The sequence below is a fragment of the Cinclus cinclus genome, chromosome 1 (genome assembly GCF_963662255.1).
Source record: "Cinclus cinclus chromosome 1, bCinCin1.1, whole genome shotgun sequence".
NCBI classification, from domain to species: domain Eukaryota; kingdom Metazoa; phylum Chordata; class Aves; order Passeriformes; family Cinclidae; genus Cinclus; species Cinclus cinclus.
The window spans coordinates 58,364,520-58,390,548 of NC_085046.1; the positions used below are offsets into that span (position 1 = coordinate 58,364,520).

Genomic DNA, 26,029 nt, shown 5'->3' on the forward strand with positions numbered 1-26,029 from the left:
CTCAGAGAGTGGAATAAAGTTGCTCCATGCTTAGTCCTTGTTTACAAAGATGTTTGCTATGTGTGCATTGCAGTCTCAACATTCCCTTAGCTGCCATTGAAGATGACTGTGGTAAAATATAAGATTGATGACAGACATACAAAAGAGAAAAGAACAATCACATTTATACCATTTTACATTTTCATTGACACGTTTTTATCCTGTGGAAGAACAGATCTAAGGTTTCTCTTAACACTGCTTACATCCTTAGTGCAATACACTTTGTGATACAGCAGTTATTAGAGGAAAAAAAACAGAAAAAATGCATTTGATTTTCTCAATTTTTTATAGAAACCCTGGGTTGATTTTACAGAACACCCTGGGAATTTCCCCTCTATTTCAGTGGCAGCATATTCCAACTGATGGGGACTCACAAAGTTTATTGACATATGGTGCCACCTAGCTAGAAGATGTTACACGTTATGTACTACAGATTTGAACAGGATGCCATGGACACAGAGACAGCTGTCTCCCAAATGAGCCAAACAGGAAATATCTACCAAACACATTAGAAAGGAATGGTGTTTATCTCGGATTAAATAAATAATGATATATGTTAAATAAACTCACAGAACTAAATCAAGTTTTTCAAATTCTTAGTATTTCAATAGGACCATAAGATTAGAGGCCTTTACTGGTTAGTTCAAAGCTTTTCTGTATATACGAACTTACAACCTGCAGAGACAAGAGCAAGTAAGACACGGCTTAGAGAATTTTTTACCCTTCAAATAAGTAAGGAAGGGACCAGCAAATTTCTTCTTAAGGCTTTTTTTCAAATAAACCAGAATCATTTGGAAAATGCAACAGTGTACCAATGGTACAAGGATAGGCACCTACACCAAAAAGGAAGAGGAGCAAGAGATTCTCTTTCAGCTTGAGAATCAGTAAAAATGCACTGTGACAAACAAATGACTGAAAGATGTTACTTCAACCACTTAGTTTATAATTTTAGCATTTTTTTTTACCAGAGGCTGCAAACTCAAGAGTCCAATCTTTCTATAAAATTTAGAAGGATGAGATTCGCAAAGAAACATGAAAGCTTTCCTTTGGGCATTTAGTGAGCCCAATCACATGTCTCAGTACATTCAGCAAAGAGGTTACAAGTCAATGTCTGCCACTTATGAGAAGGCACCACAGCAAAAACATTTGTATTTGCTTCTGGGAAGAAGTTTTGCCCTAAAAGCATTTTTTTCCTGGGGAATGCAGGCAGTAGGCCTAGTGAAGGGATTGTCCAGCACCCAAGGAACAGCAGTTGGAGATTGCTGTGCATAACTAACATTGCTTATGGGCCAGATAGGCTGAATAAATAAGCAAACCTTCCTTAGGCACAAAGTGCTCTCTGGTACAGTAATGATGCAAACAACATCCATCCTTTTACACAACCAGAGCACGGAGCCCATAAAGGCTGATCTACAGAATTTCAGTTTGAGTGCATTCTGCCTGAAATCCAAGGTGAAGGTATCAAATAAGATACTGCACATTATTTCAGTTTCCAGACATAAACACTGCAGTTCAAACAAAAGCCAAAAGAAACCAGCGCATTGCTCTAGAGGGATATTTTAAACCTTCTCCTGTGGAATTTTATTCAAGAGCTAAGGCAGGCAATTCAACAGCAAGTGTTTCAATGAAGATTTCCTCACCAACTGTAATATAATTTAGAGTCTATTACAGGCATCAATTTGTATTTGCTGTATGAGAAATCTAACTGACTAGAGATCAAAAGCACATTAGTTTTAAAGACACTTTTCAATTGAAATAATTTTGGGAAGCTGCAGGCCGACACAAGGCTGTGTGTCCATGCAAATCCTGGCCAACACCACTTGTCACAGTGCAGCAGGTCATCCACGTCACCTCCAAGAACCTACGGTCACGATGAGTCAGAATGCAGGAGTAGCAAAGGAGCCCACGCACACACTGCCACTGCCACACACATTCCCAAAAATTTCCAAACAGGGAAAAATAGCAGTGTGCTTTCAGCAGCACTCCTGCTTGGAAGGAAACAATCTTCCTATTTAGACTTTATCAAGACTTTACTATCAGTTATCTGACTGACTTCCTTGATGGTTCCTAAAAACTATCAGTTTTTTTTTTGTTTATAGCTACATGTGGCATGATGAAATTCATCTTTTGAAGCAGCACATTAATTCAACCCAACACTCTTTAGCATTTCAGACTTAGTAATATGGAAGCAAACTCTTCCCTGGCAAGAAAAACAGATTTGCTATACATCAAAACTGCTCTTCTATTTTTATTAATATTTACAATATAATGTAAATTGATAACATTTGTCTGTTTGCACATAGTACAAAACCCCTTTGTTTCAGTACTGATGTATTATAAAATCCAAAATTTTATTTTGGAATTATTGAAAAGCATACCTTATCCAGTATTTTTTCCATCCTATGAGATATACACATCATATTAAAAAAATAGAAGTATTATCTTTTCTTTGTGTTTCAAGATACAAGGGACCACAAAAACATTTTTTTTTTTCAAATCCATGGTAGAAATTTTGTAAATGAGCATTTTCCTGGAACCATCAAGTACTGTTACTCTCCAATTAAGTGCTCTCTACAGTGATTGAAAAAAAGGATTTTAAAATATGGGGAAATGTTTAAAAACAACTCCTACAGATTACCATTAGAAGATGGAAAACATAACAATGATCCCAATTCAGGCAGCTCTTTGTTCCTCCTCGGAGACGTTCAGGTCTTAACCTGAACAGCAGATAACAGAAGAATTATCTATAGAACCAGTTGATAATTGTACTGCAAACATTTAACAACTGCTGCCATGATTCTGGGAAAATTACCACTTTTCAATGTCTATAAAATATACATTTTTCTAACACATTATTGGCTGCTTTTCAGTCAAGATTCACACACCAGTAGGTAACACTCTCCCTTAAACAAAACGAAAGCAGTTCTTGGTATACTGCTAATGACATTATGCACTAATTAATTTGGGGCAGGGTTTTTTGTATGCTTGCTTGTTTAATCCTGTATACATGATAATATTATACAGCAATCCTCATAGAAAAGAGGACAAAAATGCAGTTTCTGTCATGGACAAAAACTTTATAAAAACATAATACAATTAAAATACAAAATAAATATAGTACATGTCAGATTAGTTACTAGTAGCATTTGAGGTTTCTGGAGACTGAAGAAATTCATAGGGATCATGAACCATGTCTTGCTGTTCTCCAACACTCAGATGAGAGGGGCTTCCTGTTGGACATGGGAAGAAAATCAAAACCTCAAAACTACAGAAAAAAATTAAGAGATATTTATACATATAAACAGCATGGTTATTTCACACGTTCCTTTTAGACTTTTCAAGTAAGACAGACATCTAAATGTTATTTAAACAGGAGATTATAAAAAAAGAAATCACAATATTCCTCGTAATTTACGTAACTTTTTGGAAAAGTAATAATTTTGCTATTACTCTGAGTTGGGTTATTATCCAAAATGCAACTGAGTATCATCCACCCAACATATTTTACCTTCTCAGAAATGACACCAGATTGTTAAGCAGAACTATCATCCCATCTTACCACTGAATTTTACAGTTGACAATGAAATGCTGTTATAGAATCCCACTTGTTACTTGCTGCACACAACTATGCTGAAGTAAAATAATCATCATATACTGCTTAGTGTAACTAAGGGCATCAAATGCAAGTGCTTATAAAGATTTGCCAGTGAGTTAGCAATTTACTTCACTATTACTTCAATCACATCTAATCAAAAAACAGGGAATTACAATTAGTGGTCTTAGTTCTGGAGGTCAAAAGTATGTCTCATTAGGTATCTCTGCCAGGCTGATTTAAAAATTAAAACGTGATCAGTCAGCACAGTTTTATCAGAGTAGTTTCCCCCAAAGATTTATGTAAATTACAGCATAAGTTTAAACCAGTTTCAAATAGAGCACAAGTACTGCAACTTCTGTGACACAGCTAACTTTACCAAGATGGTGTTGGTCCCTTTCAGAGGTATTGGACAGGGAACTCAAATTGGATGATGGCCGGGATCCCACTCTATCAGCCTGAGCTTCATGAAGGTCCTGAAGCAGTTTAGTTGTTTCATCCAGATGTAGATGGTTATCATCATGATCAAGTTCCTTCTTCACTTTTCCTAGGAGCCACCAATCAAAACCCATAATTAGCACATGCACATTGACTTATGAATTACCAAGTCACTATAAAAAGGTTCTACACTTAATTAACGCAAGCATTGTCTATACTCAAATGACCTCCATCTTGCATTTCCCCTCGCACTCCTACAAAGCAACAGCTGCAGACCTGTGCAGTATTGGAAGATGAAAGAAAGTGCCACATGGAAATGGCCGAAACTGAACTGACTCCCAGTATTTAAACAGCTGTAAAGGTTTAATTTGTCTCCCTTAGTTGTTAAACGCCAGGCATGAACAGACTGGCTTGGGTTGGAAGGGACCTTAAAGGCCAACCAACCCCCCCTGCCATGGGCAGAGATACCTTTCACCAGACCTGGTTGCTCAAAGCCTCATCCATCCTCACCTTGAGCACTTCCAGGGACGGGGAATCCACAACTTCCCTGGGCAACCTGTGCAGATGCCTCACCACCCTCCCAGTAAATAACACATTTAGTTTGTGGCAAAAGAGAGCCAGCAAGAGGATCACTTAAAAATCTAAATCAAAATACAGTTAAAACAGAACATGAAATCTATGGAGGCAAAGATATCCCCATCACAGAAGGTTCTAAGAACAGTATCTTCTCCAGCTACACTGTTTTTGGAGTAAGCCAAATTAAATTGTGAAATTGGAAAGAACTGGACTCATGTGCCAATATATGCTATTCTTTCATATGCAGACCTAAGAAAATTCCTCCAACTTTACACAGAAACATAAACTCCTTCCCTTCTCTTTCTTAAATGTTAATTTTTGCAAGAATTATGATAAGAAGTAATGTCAAACTCTCTCTGGAAGCCAACTAATCTAACAGCATGATTATTTTCAGAAAGGCCAAAGAAGAAAATATAAGCAGCTTTCAGTGGTGCATAAAATTTATAGTATTACTGAAACGTCTACACATTATCTATAAAATGGATATTTATTCAATTCTTACTGAACTGCAATAAAATTAGAATGAGACAGCATAATCACAGCTTGCAATTGCTTTTCAAACTGCACCTATGTGAGAAATTTGTAGAAATCTTTTTTTCCTTTTAAGCCTTCAATGAGTTTGGTTGTGTTTTATAATAGATACCTTGGCCTCTTTCACATTCAGAATTAAAAATATCTTAAAACATAAGCAGGTTGTTTGCTTGGATATTCTGGAGAATTTGACCAGGGCAGCTGCCTGCAGAAATGGCTAAAGTACTTCTTGTGGCATCTGAAGGATAACTGTCCAAGGTATGTATTTGAAACAGCATCCCAATTCTTTCACACAACTGAAGATAAAGTCTATCCAGCACCAGAAGCTTCTTCCAATTTTTGTTCTGGGATATTCTGAGTGGCAATATGATCGGGCTTCACATACTTACTTAATTCCCAAGTTATTTTAAAAGACATCATATGAAGCAACATCATTTCTGAGTGAAAGCTTCGCACTGATTCTTAAAATTTATGTTACTATGAACACAAGAAATACAAGCAAAGCTATCAAAACAGTGAGGTACAAATACTTTGTTTTCTTCAGTTGTACAGGAAAAGTTACCTTGGAAAACACATGGGTGTCTCAAAGGGAAAACAGCAAGGTTTCATTTATCAGCCCTAGACTTTTACCTCTGTCAAATGTATACTTACTATTACTTTTCAAGCACTTTTTTTAGTCTTAGCAAATCCAGCTGTCGTTTTGTCTAAATGATACAACCAAACCATAACTGATGTCCTGTATATTTAGTTACTTACCTAACGAACTTAACATAGAAATATCGAGAGATACATCTGAATAGGGCTTCATGGAGAGAAAGTCCAAGTCAGAAGTGCTACTGTCTCCAGCAGATTCTCCAACCTATTAAAATACAAGAAACAGAAAGATTAGCAAGAGTCACAAGCTGTCAGGTTAACTTTACAATGTTTAAGCACAAATCCATTCTCTCAGAATTGTTATCTCAACACCTGGGACTGGAGCATCCATAACCATCTCTGCTAACCAGAACTTCAGAGACAGCTCAGAAAGGTTCCTAGACAGACCAGTCACATGAATGGCCAGGGATGAGCACAGTAGTCCAAGTCTTTTATTTCATGATCTGGGACTGCTGAAACTCAATTACACACTCAACCCATCCACGTCTCATAGTAGAACCCTAGCAGCTGGAAGGGAACCCTACCAGTGTCCCTCATCTTCTCCATATGTGAACATTGGATTAACTGAATTTTTTTATACAGTGGACCTCCTCCTTCTTCACAGTATTAGCTGGAACTGGCCTCTTTAGTATTTCTCCTATACATCTGGATAATGAAATACAGCCTGCACTCTACAACCCCCTTTCTTTCCACACCAACTGCAATATTGCTAATGTAATGGCACAAAGGAAGAAATCAGAGTCACTAAGCTTCAAAACCTCTTCTAAGGGAAATCTCTGGGGATGCCTGATCCAGCAGGAGAAATGAGAGACTAAGGTAAACACACAATCAGATATGATCTTTTAGAAATATGAAAATGAAACCTAGCACTTACATGAAATAACTTAACCAGTCACCTTCTAGAGAAACCCACACTTTTCCATAAAACATAAGGAATCTTTATAAAACGATGACTTCTTTTAGTTACTAAAACGTGATCCATACAATTTTTATGTGAATTGCCATGGAATGCAATGTGAATCTTCTATTGTCACAAATAATTTGTAAGATAAAACCAGTACCACTTCAAGAAAGATTTGATTAGTAGCTGTAAAAGCATAAGACATGCATCATTTACCCACAATTTCTAATAGACATTTTCAACAGATGTGGTAAAACTCATTGATATTAATGGATTTTTTTTCCAGTTTTGCAGCAGGCTGAATCTCAAATATCAATCAGCAGATCAAGTATCTTTTCCGGATTCCTATGTGATCTTTCTGGCTCTGAGACTTAGTTATGCATGCTGAAATAAGCCAAAGAACAATAAAGCCACAAGCCAAAACAGACTGAATATGAGAGGATTCATTTTCAGTACTGCAACCTCATTCTAGATAATGTAATTTTAATATTCTACCTCAGATTGTGCACTGATACAAAATGATATCTCAATACTACTTTTTTGTTTACGTTTTTTACCCTGTTGTTTCCCCTCCCCCACCTCCCCAATCACTTTACCATAATCTGTTTGGAAGAATCCAGACAGGTATTACGCAACTTGTGTTCTTCTTTTATAAGGACTGGCAGAACCTAAAGAACAAAGAAATACTTTAGATATTAGCATTTCATAGCTTGTATTTACTAAGAATGTTCCCTGAGAATGTTTGTGAAATTTACTAGTTTTCCACAATGAGGTCCTGGGCCATCGCAGAAAACTGCTGCATTCTGTGATGTTTGAGTAGAACATTCACCCAAAATAGGAAGACCATCTCCTCTCTAGGGCAATCACATACAGTCATGCCAACAATTTGTAACTAAACAGGATAGCCTCTCTAGGAATAACCTAAAGTCTCTCCTTTCTCATGTACTCATCAATCCTTTCTGTATTAGCATACAGAACAGAGGCACATTAAATAAAATAAAGAATTTGAATGGTGCAAGCTCAGAGAACATAACTTTCTCTACTTTAAATGCCAAAACACTTTTCCCAGTTAAAAGCCCTGAACAAACAGACTGAGTATTAGCATAACTTACTTTTACTTCATCTAGTGGTTTTACTGGGATGTTTCGTCTCTGGAAAGAAAGAATACCAATAACTGCTTATATTCAACACACAAGACAGATGTTTTTCTTGTACCATTTCTGGTCTATTCAAACCACACACAAAAAGAGGCAAGAGACAGCTAACCTCTTAATCATCTGTAATACAATTAGAATGCAACAGTTGCTGTTTTTAAATATTTTAGTATTATGCATTCTAACTAATCTTTGACTCCCATCATACTATTTCTTCTGCTCACAAACTTTATATTCAAATGCAGTATCTTCACCATTACTTCAGTAACTTCTGATCACCAATCACTTAAGCTTGTACTTTCAGAGATACTAATCTTACTCAAATGCAGCAGTACAAAATGCTCAAGCATAAAACACCATGTATATGATTACTGAAACACACTTAATTGTGTAAAATCAGCGTATATCCATGTATGTCACAAATGAACAGCATTTTCAAATGGAAATAGCCATTGACTTTTTTGAGAGGTCTTCAGAAATTGTCACCTGGAATGACAATCACAGAAAAACGTGGTAAAAGGCAAAGACACATTTTATTTTAAATCTAAGTTGACTATGTTGCATACACACATTTCTGTATATAGAAGAGTATTCGAAATACTGGGTTTTGACTTTTTGAACTAATCCTTTAAATTTCTTCCTGTTGTATGTTCCATCTTTTTTTCCCATAGGGAAAAAAAATACAGAAAATTCTGAAGGATCATTGGAAATAAGGAGACAATAGAATGAAAAACACCAAACACCACCCACACTATTCCACTTCTAAGTCTGCAAAGATTTATCATAATCTCATTTCCACCACGTCAGGAAGCCTACATATGTTCCATCTTCCCACCCTGACTCCCTTTCTTTATTCTTCAATCTTTCAGAGTGTCAGTATTTTAAACAGCAGACAATTATTTCAAACTAAGAGTGGTTTTCAAAGTGAAGACAACATGAAATTTATCCTAAGAGATTTTGCAATTTTTTTAGATTATTTTGGCTTAGGAATGTAAACATTCTCACTAGAATCATCCACATTTCTTAGAAAACTCTCTTCTCCAATCTTAGAATGCATCTCATCAGGAAAGTGCTTTTGTAAATAAGTTATAAGCTTTCCCTGTAGATACACTACATGAAGGTAAAAGTTAGCACTTGGGGTAACAGACACCTGGTACCATGATAATTAATCTGTTTTTTAACTTTACTTCCACATTCCAAATAATTAATCCTTCCATGAGAAATATATTTTCTTTTCAATTAGGAAAAAACCCAAAACCTTAACAAAAGCATTGCAACATAACTCAGAAGTCTCTAAGTCATGACACTGAGTGATGAGGCTGCCCAAGTTCCATCCAGTTGGTTGGTTGGTCCCTGCTATGCTGCATCTCCTGCCTCCTCCTTTCTGCAGTCACATAGTGAGCCACATTGGAGAACTGACTCGGCCAGAGAAAAGGATTCCTCATTCATTAATTAATTCAGACTCTAATTTGGTTCACAGTAGCTTGAACAGCTAAGCTTGCACGGCTTAAACTGACAGTGGAAAACAAAGCATCTCACACAATATTAAAAAGCCAATAGGTTTGTTCATATTCTGATGCATTTGTGACACTTCAGTGCACCCAGGACACACCTGCTTTAGCTGATAAACAGTTTTGGAATGGTCGCCACTAGTGATCTGGTCCAGGAGATCATCAACTATTTTCTTGCTGTAACTTCCAGCATCCTTCACAAATTCCTGTAAGCTAGCAGGAACAGAGATAAGCATTACAGAAAACGTTTACTTTCGTAAAAACCAGTTCAACTTGAAATATGTTTTCCCAAACACACTGCATTACTCCTACATTTTCTTTTCTCTTTAACATTTTTATGTCTCTTCAGAAATCAATTAAGGCCATCAGGACACAGAGCTTTTTCTTTTATAAGTAAAGCAGATCTGCAACTTGTTTTTTCACAAGTACTAGCGAATTTTGACTTGAACTATCACTTATGGTAGGTTAGCGGGTTAAAAAACAAAACACAAGGGAAAAAAAAGCTTGAGATTATTTCTTCCCCTCCAAGATCAACAATTTAATGATAAGTGGCATTTTTCTTTTCAAGTAGCTTTAACTCTTTTGAAACTCCTTGAAAAATATAATTCTTTTAAAGCCACTGAAATATATTACTTGCCTTTTAAAATTATTTACTGCTGTGTTTAAAGCAAAACACTAAATCTATGGCAACCTATAATATACTGTGGTTGAAGACCCTAATAACAAGACCCACAACAACTTTGCAATAAAATAGAGTATCTTAAAAGCACAAATGGAAACTGCCCCCCAAAACTTTCCGCACTGCCAAAAATCCAAAAAAAGAAAGAAAAGAAACAAAAACAAAAAAATCCAAGAAGGATGAAAGCTAGCTCCAAATTTTACAGTGATTTATTTTAAAAATAAGTTTCAGAAAAACAATTGGGATTTGGAGGCTCTTAGTTGAGATCTAATTCCTAATAAGGAAGTCCTTACCTTAAGGCACACTGGATCCCAGTTTCATCACCATATGCTGAGTATAGGAGCTCCATCTCATCTGGTTTCAAATCTTGAAATATAGAGTTGTTTTGCAAGGAAGGTGCTGTATTGGCACTGGTAAGAAAGGTTACTACACAGGTAAAAGACACAACAAATGATTAGCACAAGTGTCAGAGATCACATGGCGGAGAAAAAAAAAAAAAAGATAGTGTTTTCTGAAACAGATACAGAAAGTGCCATGTATTTTTTCTCCAATTGAAAGCAAGAGACTCTAGAATCGGCACAAATATTTTAACCATTTAAAAAATGTACTTTACTACTGAAAAAATCAAGAACTAAGCTATCCACCCCACTCCAAGAAGAAAAGGGTTCATGGCCACATTCCCTTTTATATTTCTACATTTTGTGTGCATCTACTTCACTGTTGGATGCCAGTCAGTTTCTGGAGAGCAGATTAGAAATGATTAAAACTGTCAATAATACCAGGAAAAAAAATCCAGAGTCTGGAAAATCTTTGTCATATGTTGCAAAAATGCCAATGATGGGAAATTGTTTTTCAACTCTAAGTGCAATTACTATGGAAAAACTATTTCCCCTGGAGGAAATCATCTAGTGTGGCTATAACACTTAGATAAAACACTAATCGATAAATTGCTAATTAAATTACATTTAACAAGCAAAAAAATCAATTTAATAAAAACTGTATTCTGCTGTTAAGGGAATTATTATATACTGTGAATTTTCATGAAGAGACATGTATAAACTGAAAATATTTTATATCAAGTAATTGCTTGAACACTTAAACACAAAGTTAAAACATAGTCTCTGGTATTCACCTTTATTTCTTCGTTCATCTTTGAAGCCCAGTGTAGTGAAGCCAGGTAATAATTTGCTTGACAGTGAACTCAGATCCACTGGATGAGTTTCTTCCTCTAACAATTTGATTTAAAAGAAGAATTAGAAAAGCATTTAACGTTTATGATTTGTGACAAATAAATAGAATTTGCTATTTTAGAGCTGTAATTAACATTTTTGGGGAAATGGTTTGGGAAATAATTAATGAAAATAATATTTTTTTTTAATTACAAACTATTTAAAAACTCATCTATATTGCATAGGATCTGTATCTACAGTTAAGACTTCAAAATCTGTTAGAACATTCAAGACTAGAAATGTTTGCTTGAAAGAGTATGGCTTTTACCTTCTGCTTCTGGATCAGAGGAATTTACTACACTAAATAATAAAGTTCCATCTCCATTTTTTTTCAGATAACCAATCTGTAAATAGAACCAGAAAGATACAGGAGGAATCATTCACAACTCTTCACACTCAAAGAAGGAATTGCCCATTTACAGGGAAAACTATAAAAAACATTTTTAGCTGCATTGAGATACTGCACTTTATATTCCCTTTTTCATACAGAGAACCTTGAGTTTCAACTATTTAACACCACTTAGCATTTCAGAACAGAAGACTCAGGAGAAGTTCGTACATCATCTATACAATGCCTTTTTCATCTTTCTAAATCAGATCTAAAGTTTTCACCCAAGACAAACCCAATTCCATTATCATTAGCACGGAGGCAGCCTTTCTGACTGCAAAGTCTAGAGCACATATTCCTTTTAGAACTGTAACTCCTATCCACAAAGTCACTGCTTATTTGCAAATGTAGATCGAACTGTTTATTTTCATGTCTCACCCACAACTTTCTCTAATTAGAAATACTTTTAGGAACACACTACCAAATTGTTCAAGAGCAAGAAGTGCTGTGACAGACCTATTGAAGCAGACAAGCACAATGCTAAAGACAGGTGTGAAAAACAACAGAGCATACCAGGGTCTGTAAAGTTAGAGCCAGATCTGATGCAACAGGAAAAGCTAATGTCAGAAACCAACTACACATGAATTGAGAAAAAAATTACTGTAACCTCTCAATATAAAGGGAAAATGAAAACTGTTCTCTCCCTACAAAAATATTAGTAAATACTTCCAAGGAAATCAACAATAAATCTCTTCTATTTTGTTCCTTATCCCTCTCCATCTGAAAAACTTTAAAACTCTCTCCGTACAGAAGGCCAAAGCTAACACTGGCATACAATAAAAACAGAGGTGAAAGGTGCTGGAAAGAGAATGAACAAGAACAGTAACTTCAAGTAGTGGCAAAAGTCAGCAATGAATTCCAAGAACCTGTCAATGTTACCTAGATTCAGTGGGACATGCAGGAGGGCTGTCAAGTTGATTTTACAGCCTCACCAATTAAGAGCTGCACACCTTGAGAAACTTCCATGGACAGTGCAGAACTGACTGAATCAGCATGAAAGACTGGTATTGCTTTGAAGAGATTTTAAAAGCCACTCTTACTCTGTAGGTTTCAAATAGCCTTCAATACTAGCCAGTCTTCTAATTATCCAAAGAAACAGAAAGCTTGAAGAAAACAGAAAACATTGAAGCTAAGCCTTCACCCACTATTCTTTGCAGTTTTACTTCACAATCCAGTTGAGCATAAACTGACTGCATAATCAGGGGCACTGGCCTAGAAATGAACATTTAAGTTTGAAGACACAACACCACTTTTGCTTCGAAGTAAAGTTTCTTCTGCAAGTTTTTAAAGACGTGGAAAACACAGGATGTAGACACATTCTGATTCTTTTCTCAACAGCATTGGCCACTAGAGTGACAGATGAGAAATGGGAGCAAAGGTGGGAATACGTCTTCATAAAATTCAAGGGAAAGAGTAAATGTATCTCAGTATAGATCTGCAGTGAATGCCTGGAGCATTCACTCCAATCCTAGCATAAGGAAATGAAGGAATCCACCACCATCATCACAGAGCTAAAAAACCCACAGCTAAAAAGAAATGATCCTCTAAAGAACTGCACCAACAGCACCACCAACCTTGTCCTTTTAACCCTTGGAAGAGCACAAAACCCAAATACACGGAACAACATCAGGATCACATTCAGGACTGTCAAACTTGCTATCTAAACCTCGTAAAAAAAAATCTTTGTATTTGGTACTCCTGCTACAGCTGGCAGCTCCTACTTGCAAATACAAAACTACAAGAGTTTACAGACTCCTCATTAAAAAAAGTAATTTAACAGTAATTTTAAAATATGTTAATTCTCGGGGTGGGGGGAGAGGGTGAATCCTAACAGCCCTTCAACCTATGCAGTAGTTTGCTTTTTCTGAGGTTGCAACAATAAGAGAAGTGTGATGTTATTTAAATCACTTTCAATGCTAAGAGCTGCAATTCAAGATTGAACAACATTTCACTGTTTCCTGCAAGTGAATTTCCAAAGATTTTCAGCACACACTAGAACCTGAGATCCACTTAGGACCCTCTACAGTGGCTTTCAGTGGAAACTAAACAATAGACAACAGCGGTGCAGATATTCCACACAGAACATACATCCCAGATGTTCCAGCCTCAGAAAGCCTAACAGTAAAGCCTGTTTCCTAAATTGAAACAAAGCATTCAATAGTCAGGCACAAGCTGGAACTGCAAACTGCCATGTGCAGTAGACCTTGCTGTTGGGTAGATATCGATTGATCCTATCCCGAGCTTCATCGGCTGCATGTTCCACTAGTGCCAGGACATGTTCTTCAGCAGTGCTGTCTGTCAGGCTGCAAGCATTCCCCTCAGGTTCAAAAATGCAGCTAAAAAAGAGAAGAAGAGGAGCTGTAGAAATCAAAAGCTAAAACAAAACAAAGGGCTGAATTCTGGCTTTGCTTAACTGAACAATCAGTCCCACTCTTCTCCCAGTGCCAGTCTACTTCAGCATTTAAGTGGAATTAGAATCATATGATGAAGTTTTGCAGCAGAAGCTGCAAACTACCAAACTACTTAACTCCAAAAATTTAATTGTTTCTGTACCTTGATGATAAGGAAGTGTAAAATGAAGTACAAAAGAGAGACTGGGATAAAACTGGCATTAATACAAGGTGAATGCTGTATGCATCCTTAGTCTCCCACATGCATAAATACGCCATTTTCAAAAATTCCGAAAAGGAAGATGCAGGAAAGAAATTATGTAATGATATAAACTGTTGCTTATCACAGAAAAAAACCCAACAGGCTGCATTTATGATGATTATGTCATATAGCTGCTTGCAGAAGTAGGACACAAATCCCAGTCTAACAGGGAGTCCTTTAATTCCTATAATTTTTAGTATTGGCAATTAGCATTCCTAATCTGTATCAATCACACAACTGCTTGTAATTGAATTTAAGTGTTAAATTTGTAGAGAATTTAACATTTATCATTCAGTAGATCCCTTTTCATTAAAGCTCCAAACCAATAAAATCGTAGCAAATAAGCATACCCAAGGATGGAACAGGACACAGCTATCACATAAAATCAGAAAAAGGTAGTATCATAAAGAGAAGTGTGAAGATATAATAGAAAATGGCAGTCTTCATTATATTTTATGTGCAAAATAAATGTTGTACATCAAAGTATTCAGGGCATTATATGGACATTAGACACTAGGGCCAAACACCTTAGGTACTGGGTAGAGCATCTCCTCACACCAATTCCATTTCTCTCTCCTGGGTTATCTTCTTCCATTTGCTTAGCTAAGAATTTCTCTCTGTACAGAGATTCAGATCCGATACACAAGTAAGTTTTGCTATTAAAGACAATAAAAAGATCACAGGATCATACTATTACAAGACAAATGTGTTACACTATTTTGTTTCATTGAAACTTTAAGAAAGGGCGTACACAACAGGAAACTCCTTAACAACTGGCACTTTCTATCACACACTACAGAATACTTAAAGGATAAGAATTTTGATAGAATGTTCAGAAGATTGCAATATTCTAAACAAAATTTTCAAAAACTATTTAAAAACTAGGATGCTCAAGCAATCAAGTAACTTTTTCCTCTATACAGGGGTCTAAGCTGCTTTGACTCTTTGCAAACACTGACTTCAACTCCTTCTCTGTAACCATGAAATATGAAGGTAAAAAATATCTGCTATTAGGTTTGATTTCCCCCTTTAAGGGTCTTCTTCTTCATGAAAAAATACAGCATCAATCCTACAGATGCAAAAATACAAGTACTTAAAAGTTCACGTTAATTAGAAAAAAACTAAATCAATTCCAACTACTAAAGTTACATAAATATTGAGAAGAACAGAAAAGCAGATTTATACTAGAACTGATTGCTGAGAAATAGGTACCAGGATTAAATTAAAGGTCATAATTTTTAACTATCTGAACCATATGTTAAGGTAGATAATAAAGACAGAGCCGCACTGTTTGGTTTGGCAGTCTCAACTTCTTGCTCTGTAACAAAGAAGAAAGTTACTCCTGTGGCAGAGTTTATGCAAGAATAAGTGCTGGACACCACACAAACCAAATTATTGTGTCTTCTAAAAAAAAAATACAAACAAAAACCAAAACACCTCCTCCTCAAGACTTGTTAACAAAAAGGTGATTTCAGTTGATTTCTATCCACGATCCATTAAACAAAGGACAAGCTACACTTTGTTAATTATCTGTGATACAGCAACAGACTAGTTTCTGTATGTTATCATTAGAATAGCTTCCACCACAGATAATTACCATTTAAAATTATTTTTGAGGATAGTCTTCTACTTCCAAAAAAATCTCTCTAAATTACAATACTACTTCTTCCGTCAGCATTAAGGATTCCAAAAATGCTGCAAGTGTAAAAAATGAAATGTGGCTGATGAGAACTCTAAAGTTGGCTTTTAAAAAACATGAAACAAGGTATATTTCAGGTTTTTTTTTACTTTGTAGATTTAAAAAGAAACCTGCAGAACATATCTACATGATCAGATTATTGACTACATGACTAGTGATGCTGTGTTGCAGTATTTTTTCCACAAAAACCCAGCTGATATAATGCTCTAAAATTTAAATTCACAGTCTATCTTTGGAGAACACTGAACAACATAAATTACTTGTATATCATGGTTTCTGCTAAAATCCCATAAAATAAATTGACCAAATTAGTAATTTTTTTTTAAAAATTTTAACATTAGATTTTAGCTATAAAAATATGAATTTGTGACATGGGGGTACCTATTAGCTGGAGAATTACTATTGCACTAGTAATGTATTTTACCATGGAGCTTAATAAGATTTCACTGGGGAGATGTTATCATCTGCTCCAGAAATAACATCCTGTATCTTCATAACCTGCCAGACAACGTTAGAGTTAAATAAAATTACTCACTGATCTTTGCCCTCTTGTAAAGAGCCTCTTACATTTTGATGAGACTACTTTAAGAAAGGAAAAAAAGGGACAAAAAGCAAATGGTAATTGTAGCTATATTCAAAATAAAATAACATTTTAAACCATCATGAGAAGAAACAACTCATTATTTAATACAAAGAAGAATTAAAATATCTCTACAGATATTAATTTTAAGTGTTTGAAAGAATATGCAGTCATCTTTTGAATTGTTTGCTCCAGGTCAGGAATCACTGGGTTATTAAACAAGTCCTACAAATAAACAAATAAAATACAATGAAATTGCCCTTGGACCTGTGGACCTCAAGGAAAAATGCAGAGTTTTTTTCCTCAGCTCTTTGCTGCTGTCTAATACTACAAAAGCTGCAAGAAGCCAGTAAGTACACCCATTAAAACCTTTACCTAATAACTTCTTTATTTTGCTTTTTGGATTTCTTGGTAGTCTCTGCTTGTACAGGAACAACTTCAGGAACAGGTTCTTCAACTGCTGTGTCTTCATCACCCAAAAGAGCTGCCTGCTGAGAAAAATCCATGTCCTGCATAAACGACATGCTGCGCTTCAAAGCTAACAGCCGTTCCTAGAATCAGAAAGGACAGAGCGGCAGGGACTTAACCTTTCCCTCATAGCCAAGATGCTATGATAATGGGATGGGATGGGATGGGAATGGCCATGGCCTTATTTTGTTCTTATTGTCTCGTTTCCAATGGCGATGCAACATGATTTGGTCATGGTAGCAAGGCATCAGAATTTCTGCAGCCCAACTATTAAGAGAGAAACAAACAAACAAACAAACTGCATAGGCAAAAACAACTATTTTACACGAAACTTACCATCACTGTAACACATGCACGCACACATGCAAACACACAGAACAGCTCCCACAAAAAACAACCATCATTTGATAAGTCAAACAACTGTACTTGAGTAAAAAGTATTTGCGACATCTCTGAAAACTCCTCCACACCCAACACCTTGAAAAAAGTAGTGCTTTCTTGTTTATGAAGAAATAAAACTTAAATGAGATCTTGTTTTCAAAGTTTCAGCCAGAAGTAGGATTTTACAGTAGAGTTTGAAATACATGGATCTTAACTGCTTCCACTGAAAGAAGGTCTTACAGACTTCAGTGGTGCAGGTAAGGTTGAGAAATAAATAATAATTACTGGGTTATAACAAGAACGGCATCAAGCCCTTAAATACAGCTGCACTAACTGGCACTGCTAAAATTCATCACAGATGGATGAAACAACATTTACCATTGTTACTTTGTTCTTTTTTAAGTATGGTAACATAAAAACCCCCAAAGTTTCTGCTTTCTGTTTTTAATAGGTCTCTTACTTTGCTCATCATCTTAAAGCCTGTGTGCAGTATCTTCTTGGCTAGCTTGTAGTAAACAGTATCTGGTCTGTTGTAAGTCATTGCATTATCACACATCAGTTTAAAATCTGCCTGTAAAATACAAAACAAAAGAACTGTAAACATTTCAAGTGCCTTGTTAAAAGACTAGAAGATACCACTCCATCTTGGCAGCTCTTTGAAGAGCACAGTAATATTCTAGCAGCAGGCTAATGAATGCAAGCCAAAAGCAGAATTGCAAAGGTTTGAGCTTCTTCTACCTCTCCAAGATGATCAGTTTCCATTGGAACTGGCTTTTGGTTATAATAAGCACACTCTCCTGAATGCCAAATGTAACATAATCTCCTTAACCACATATTGGACTGAACTACCAAGGCAACTTTTTACAACATTTAAGCCCCCTGCCTCCAATTATCAAGACCATCGTAAACAGAGAAATTGAGATGGCGACATGGAGGAGCAAACTATGGGCCAAGAACCAGACAAAGAAGTGCACATAAGCTACAATTCTTGTGATGGCCTTTCAAGTGCTGCAGAAAAGGCCGGTGTTTTGCTTGCCCAGCTTTGAAGTAGATCTTTTTTTTCTGAAGTAAAACAAATGAGTTTTCTGCAGTAACTGCCCCTCTTCTAAATGCAGGAGAGAGCTCTTGCAGACTCTACTCTTAGATTTTTTACTGTCTTGTGACTAGCCTCAGCAAGTTATATCAGACAGGTAACCTTTTGAGCAGACCTTTTTCTGAGGTAAAAAACCTGCAAACTTCATTTCTGCATGAAGTTTATGGCTTTGTAGTTCTGTGTAACTGGGTATCCTCATGTATCTAGAAAGGCAGTCCAAATTCCTTTTTCACTCTTACATGGGCAGACTTTTAGCAAATTTTAATTACTACTCCAACTACCAGGAGAAGGCTAAGTCCTTCAGAAAAAAAAAATCTGTCAGCCTAAAAAATACTGCCATTTTCATTTTTTCTAGGTTTCTATCCCACCAATTTCAGTACTGCAACCTTGCCTGTAATTTAACAGTCACAGAGCTCCCACCCAAACTTCTCTTTTAAGCTGTGGAATAAGACAATCTAGCAAGAAAGAATTCAGAGATCTGAAGGCATTGCAGATGGTGATGCTATCAGGAATCCTTTTTCACTACTTCCTATAAACCTCTGTAACATATTTACCAAAACAGAATAATAACCTTTGTCAAAGCACATGTAAGAAATTTAAACCATGCTTTGCTCATCTTGCTGGACCTTTCAAAAAAAAGGTATTAACCCTGAGAAACAAGCCAATGCTCTCTTGACAAGGTTACCATCACATCAACATCAGTCTAGGAAAAAGCAAATCCAAAGGCTGCTAATAATTCCTGACCTTAATGAAAGAGTTCAGGAAAACTCCTCTCCTTCAGGAGCTAGCAATACCATGAAAATATTTTTACTGCACTGTCTGTAAAACCATGATGCATCTAATAAATTATTACAGAAGTAACAATACACTTTGTAACTGAGTTAAGCTGCAAATAAACTTGACGAGTAAGTTTCTGCCAGAAGAAAATTTCAAATGAAGTTATATGAAAACCAGGATAATTAAAGATAAAAAATATGTAGTTGTTATTGATTCATATACAGGATGTTTCAGTATATCCACAGGTTTCTTGCAGACAGGTCCAAATTACACTTAAATCAATCTAGGAAGTTCTAGATTACAAAAAAAAGCCATTGAGCTCTTTTTTGTCCTTTTAAAGTCTTTGTGATAGTCTTACTACTGTTGAAGTTTAGCAGCATAAATTCCACAGAACTTTAGAAGATGTTCTTGGCTTCTATAGTAACTTAGAGAAGGTTGTGGTAGAATCTGACATATTATTTGTAACACACTGAATATATGAAAAGTGCTCAGTTCTGAAAAAACAAGCATTAATTAATGTGAAAAAGGCTTCTACAGTTAAAATGAATTTTCAGTTTCTTCTAGCTGTGAAATATCTAAATCTTAATTAATTCACCTTGAATTCAGTGACTGACTTGTATTCATTTGCTGCAATTTTTTCCTTCATCGTACCAAAATCCATAGGGTGTTTTATTATCATGGAATATCCAGGAGCAATGGCATCCGTGACTGGAAAAGCAAAAAACCCATGAGGATCTTTCCTAAAAATAAAAACAATACATTTAGATTTGCAGCAGCAAACAAAATAATATGATACAAAAGCAAGGAACAATTACACAATAGTACTCCTTCAAAACAAAAAACCACTAAAAATGTTCTCATAAAACAGATGCACGTTTGAAAATTTCCTTATAAAAGAGAGCATTTTAATTTCACATATATAGACTATTTTTCAAAAAGCAGTTCTTGAAAATTTTCATTGAAATGCCTTTCAATTCAATTCAATGATCAAATGATCAATTCAAGCTAGTTCCTGTATTCCTTAATTAATTCTTGTATGTTTTCTATGTCTCAACTCCAACTTGGTCTTTTGGTTTCATTGAGGAAAAAGCTCAATTCTTCTTGTTTGTAAGGTCCTCTAAAACTAAATGCAATGTTTAATTTTTTAAAATTAGATCCAAATTCAGCTTATTGCTGTAAAATAAAAAAAAAAATAATTTAAACATGGGTGCACATTTAAGAAAACTATAAAATAAAAAGCCTCTCCAAATTCAGAAGGTTATCAAGTAACCAGGTCTAAATTTGCTTTGCTTTTCCATCTGACAGTGGACATGGAATAAAACAAAATTTAACGAAAATATTTCAATCTTTTAAAGTATTGTAGAGTTATAACTGGCTTTTAATCCCCAAACTAAGACATTAATATTTAATGAATTTATAGTGGCAATGTATCTTCTGGCAAAAACACTTACTTCCCTATGTAATACTAGAATTGCAAAATTGGTAATAATTTTCCTGAGCTTATATTTAAAAACTACCAGGTCTGACATGGTTGCAAAGGTTAACAAATATATTAGGCAGTCTCTAGCACTACTTCCAAACAGAAAACCAGGATAAGAAGCTGGCAAGTAACACATATAAATATGCATCAGACATGTCCTGAACACAGCTGAAGACATAATAATGTTTACTACCTTTGAAGCTGGCGAAGGAAGTGTTCCAGTAACTGCTGGATCGGTGTGCTCTCATTTTCAGCTGCATTTTGAGATGAAAACACAGGTAAGTGCAATGAAATGGCATATGCATATACTTGTTTCTTTAAAATATAAATACCAGAGAGAAAATCTTACTACAAGTACAGCTTGTACTGGTCTGAAGCTGAATGCAACACGGATTTCAAAGCAGAAGCACATCAGATTTCTAAGCACACAGTACCTGTTTCTTCTTCTTTTATTTTCCGAGCTTCTTTTTCATTGCATTAAAACCTAGTACCCATTAAGTCACATGCAGTGCTAAGTTTACTAGCTCTAAGATTATGTATTAATAAGATTAAAATAATTATGTTATGTATTTTTGCAGAAAAAGTGAAACTTGGTTCCTCAAATACTGCAGTTGGGAAATCCCCGTTCTTACAACATGTTCGCCATGCAATTTGAATGGTTTCTTCACCATAAATCCCATGCAATTCTCTAAACCTTTCAATCACAGAGTGACAAAAAGATGCAGATTTGTATGCAAGAGAGGTAATGATTACAATTTCACTTCCTGTACAGATCACACAAGAAATGCTACATGTTAATTACATGTTAATTCAGAGAGGCTGGCTTTAGTGAAGTTTGAAACATTAAAGAAGCATCAAGAATTAAAAATCCAAGTCTCCATGATGATAGAGGAAAGACATTTCCTTTCTTAACCATAATGGCTTGAGTAACTGATGTTTTCCAATACCATTTTACAACCAGATGAAAAGACAGTAATAATGGGAACAGTTTTTATCTTGTCAGTTTTTAAGGCTCCTGACCACCCAGAGACATAGAACTCTACCCTGAAAATTTCAGTTACCTTGACAGCTGATGGCCACCATTCCTCAATTTAATGTGTGGTCACACTTACAAAATTCCTTGGGATTACTTGACCAGTCAAAGGGAAGTATTCCAAAGACTCACAATATTCCTAAAGACACTATTTTTTGCTAAAAGGTTCCATTTTCAGGCTTATGTGTAACTGAGATCATGACATAATTGGAAATTCTCTGAAGTAAAGGTTTCCACTGACTAATGCTGAGTTTTAATTATCAAGCAATGGCTACAGTTGGAAAAAGCGTGGCAAAATCTGAAAGGATTAAATATGCAGAAGTTGCCACACACAGCTGACAAATATTTTGGCTGGTGATAAGAATTTAAGATTTGTAAATGAGAAACAGGGTAGATGTGTGGTGTCTACAGTCTTTAGAGACACACTATCACACAATTTCCTTTCCATGAGAATAGAGAAACTAGAACTCCACATAAGCTAGAAAATATAAAAAGACCATAACAACACCTAAGAAGTCTCCATGAGAGTCTTCTCCCTTTAACTAAGTGGAATTTAGATCCAGCCATTACACTGTTGTGTGAATACTAAGGACAAGGAATTAGATGCATTAATACTTTTATAATGAGGTTTATTCTGCCAAGGAACAGAAGCCAGAGACAGATGTCCTTGGCAACGTCAGTCACCTGAAAAAAAACCTACTTTAGTATGGAAGCACCAAAGAGGAATATTGACTTTTCAGACAGCAGAAAGTTCTGAATGTTAGAAAAAGTAAAGTCCCTACATTTCAGTAAATCTTCATTAAAATTTTACATTTCAGTACCTTTGAGAAAAGCTTAGTTTTGTGTGCTTTTAAAAAGAACCAAAATAATTTAATCTTTCACACTGCTCACCTGGCTGAGTTCTGCATGCTCTGACAGGACGATCTGGAGGAGGTTCAACCTCCACCTTTTTCCCAGGATCAAAGTCATCAGTTTCTCCTTCAGTGTCACACTGCTCCTTCTCCCTTTTCCTCTTTTTCTCTTCCTAAGACAGCAGAGAGAAGACAAATTTTAGAGGGACATATCTGGAATGTGGAATCCCACACATCAAAAGGTAAGTAAGAGTGATGTTTTTAATTTGGAATACTCATTCAATATCCAAGTCATAATATGGTTTAAACAATGCTGCATACATTTTCACTATCACTTTTTCAATTTTATTCTCCAATTAAAACTGTTCATCTTTTGCTACTTTGTATTTAATACAGTATTGTTCTATCACTCCTGCATGTTTACTGAAAAGATGAATTCTGAAGCTACTTATATGTAAAACTGCCCAATAATAAGCTACACCAGAGAGCAAAGAAAGCTTATTTACTATTGAGTAAAGATCAGTCTGTGGCTCTGCTCCCATCAATGTATTTTGTTGCTTGCCACATTAAACATAAATGAGTAAAATATGTGACAACTCAGCCAACAAAAGAACCATAATAAACAGCGGTGGTAATTAATTATCTCTTCCTGAGTTTCAAAGGAAAGGCACGCCTAAGTCACTCCTGAAATCCCACAACCATCATCCACATTTGCACAGAAAAGCACACTTTCATTAACCTTCCTTAGACTATGGTTTTGTTACTCAGCTATTCATTAGCTTATTTTGAATGTATTAATGATGAAGTTCTGGAGGAAAAAAACCCAAACAACCCCCCCCCCCCCCACACACACACAACTCAGTAAAGGCAATTGATACTGCAAAATCTTGTATGAAGGACAGCTGATTTTGCTACATTTCAAGTCCCAGCTTGAAACATCTGTACTAAGAAGGCTGTGTACTGTGTACTATCTGTGCTGTATTCAAGAACTTCTGAATGAACCTATGATATCTGTCACTTCCAGCTGATTTTTTTTGTTAGGCTTGTATTACTCGGACCTGATAGATGTTAGCCACAAATGCACACAAAGTAGCACTGAAAAAGCTGTCACACAAGAATAGTAAAACTACATGACAGGAAAGAATTAAAAAAGCAGAAAGATCCGAGAACCACTACTACACAGAAGAGAGTATCACAATTAATTTGTACAAGTAACTGCGCCACCAATGCCATACTGCTGATTTTAATCAAACTCCCCAATATTCAACACAGACAACCAAGGCAACCATGCTACTTGCTACTAACAAAGCCCAGCACACTAGGCTATTCCAAGAGCCAACCAAGTAATGTACCACAGTACTCAGCAGTTCAGAAGCTGTTTTGAGTAAAAATTATCAATTTCCATGTCCAGCAACTTGGTACACCTCAAAAGGATAAACGCAGCCTGGATTTACTTGAAAAGATGAAAATACTCTGTGGCCTGGCTAAAATACAAAACATCCAACTGAAAAACAGAAGCATTCATTCAAGACAAATAAATAAGGAAAAAAAAAAGTTTTACGAAGGAAGCTTTTACTTTGTTCATAGAATCATCATAAAAAGTATCTCCTTTAAATGGCAATAGTACACCAACTCACACACAAGGGTTTTCTACACTTCTGAAGTCCTATCTCCAGAGAATAAGCTTCCTGCAACAGTGATTTAAACCAAGTTCTGCACCAGATTTTAGACAGGATAAGCAAGCATGAAGGATGGTGTGTCTGAATTCTAAAAATCACAGCTTACCTTTCTCTTTCTTCTTTCCTCATCATCTAGATGCTTTTCTTTTTCCTTCTCTGACTTTTTCTTCTTTTTTTTCTTCTTTTCTTTATGTCGTTCTCGCTCATGATCTGATCTATCATCATAGTAACTAGAATCATGCCCTGACCCAGAGAGTTCAGTGACTTCACTGCCTCCAACTTTAAGAACCAGCTTTAATGGTTTTTCCAAAGGCTTGTCCCCATAATCTAAATTTAAAAAATAAAAAATAAAAAATAAATAAATGCACAGAGAGCTAATAGCACACAGCAATTACAGAATCAGTCTCAATTAGGTCAGAAAATACTGCTGAGATCGAGTCCAATCTATGACCAAACTCTACTGTGTCAACCAGACCATGGCACTAAGCGCCACATTCAGTCTTTTCCTAAGCACCTCTAGGGACAGCAACTCCACCACCACCTCCCTGGGCAGCCGATTCTAATACATAATCATCCTTTTTGTAAAGAAATTCCTTTCCCTAGTGAAGTTCCCCTGGTGCAGCTTGAGGCCATGTCCTCTCGTCCTGTCGCTGGTTGCCCGGGAGAAGAGGCTGACCCTGCCTGTCTACACCCTCCTTCCAGGCAGTTTTAGGGAGTGATGAGGTCTTCCCCGAGCCTCCTTTTCTCCAGGCTAAACACCCCCACCTCCAAAGCTTCTTCTAGAAGTACTGTTTTAAAAGAATTCGCTGCAAAACAGAAGAATACTCAGCACACCTGGAAAGAAAAACAATAGCTAAGACGAACAAATCCCAGCGAGCAATCAGCCGTTCTGCACACGTCCATACGTTGCCATGTTCCACAAACCTCCAAGACCTGAGAACCCGGCCCTTCGGCCTCCCCTGAGAACGTCGCAAGCTCCTTGCCGAGCAAGATGACATAAAGCAGCGCTCGGATCCCCTCAGAGGCAGCCGCGGGAAGCGCGGAGACGCTCGGGCTCGCACCCCAGGGCCCGCCCCGCGTTCCTCGGGCCGCCCCCGCCGCCGGCAGCCCCGGCACCCGGAGCGGGGTCTCTGTCCTGGCCCCCACCCCGCCCGACCGCCGGGGGAAGGGGCGGGCGCGTCCCGGGTACGAGGCGGCTGCCCCCGGCTTCTTACCGTAGGCGGTGGCGGAGGTCGAGCGCCATTCTGCCTTCTCGGCTTTGTGCTTCTTGTGCTTCTTCCCCATGGCGGAGCCGCGGCCGGCCCCGCCGGAAGCTGTGGGGCGGGCGGACCCTCCTCTGCCGCCGCGGAGGAAGATCCGGGTGAGGGGCCGGCCCTGCCTCGCCCAGCGCGCCTTTTACAAACAGCGGCTGTCGCAGTGGGTGCGCGGTTCTCGCAATTCCCTCCGCTTCTCGCAATTCGCTCCGGCGTGTCGCTCCCGAGGCCGTGCCTGCCAGAGGTGATTCCCTGTCCCCGGCGCTGAGCCGGGAGCAGCGCTCCCGCCCGTACGCGCGACTGCGCTCGCGGCGCGTCCCGAGGCTGTGGCCGCCATCTCCTGAGGGAGGCAAGTGCCGATCCCCGTCCTGGTCCCGGTCACGTACCCGGT

General features: G+C 37.1%; 1 protein-coding gene across 10 annotated transcripts; it reads right to left on the reverse strand.

Annotated features, from left to right (window-relative positions):
• BRD9 (bromodomain containing 9) lies at positions 1-25,705 on the reverse strand. 10 transcript variants are annotated; one of them, XM_062498340.1, is made up of 18 exons: positions 25,600-25,705; positions 24,492-24,712; positions 22,747-22,879; positions 21,016-21,076; positions 19,938-20,082; positions 17,933-18,043; positions 16,999-17,114; positions 14,872-14,961; positions 13,896-14,028; positions 11,573-11,648; positions 11,208-11,303; positions 10,369-10,501; positions 9,498-9,609; positions 7,844-7,882; positions 7,328-7,399; positions 5,933-6,035; positions 4,011-4,178; positions 1-3,269 (listed from the first exon to the last, which is right to left on the reverse strand). In XM_062498340.1, exons 1-18 carry the CDS (start codon positions 25,667-25,669, stop codon positions 3,169-3,171), a joined length of 1,980 nt encoding a protein of 659 aa, XP_062354324.1. In that variant the 5' UTR covers positions 25,670-25,705; the 3' UTR covers positions 1-3,168. The 10 variants fall into 10 exon arrangements, with proteins under 10 accessions (XP_062354324.1, XP_062353504.1, XP_062355966.1 ...); XM_062497520.1 differs by having other exon boundaries at positions 16,999-17,174; positions 25,600-25,672; XM_062499982.1 differs by lacking the exon at positions 14,872-14,961.
• Between the last annotated feature and the right edge of the window lie 324 nt (positions 25,706-26,029).

Coding starts and splice junctions, on each gene's coding strand:
- BRD9 (XM_062497520.1), bottom strand. CDS start 25,669: ATGGGGAAGAAGCACAAGAAGCACAAAGCCGAGAAGGCAGAATGGCGC. Junction 11,304..11,572: donor CTCTGATCCAGAAGCAGAAG/GTAAAAGCCATA, acceptor TCAAATTGTTAG/AGGAAGAAACTCATCCAGTG. Junction 3,270..4,010: donor AAGGGACCAACACCATCTTG/GTAAAGTTAGCT, acceptor CATGTCCAACAG/GAAGCCCCTCTCATCTGAGT.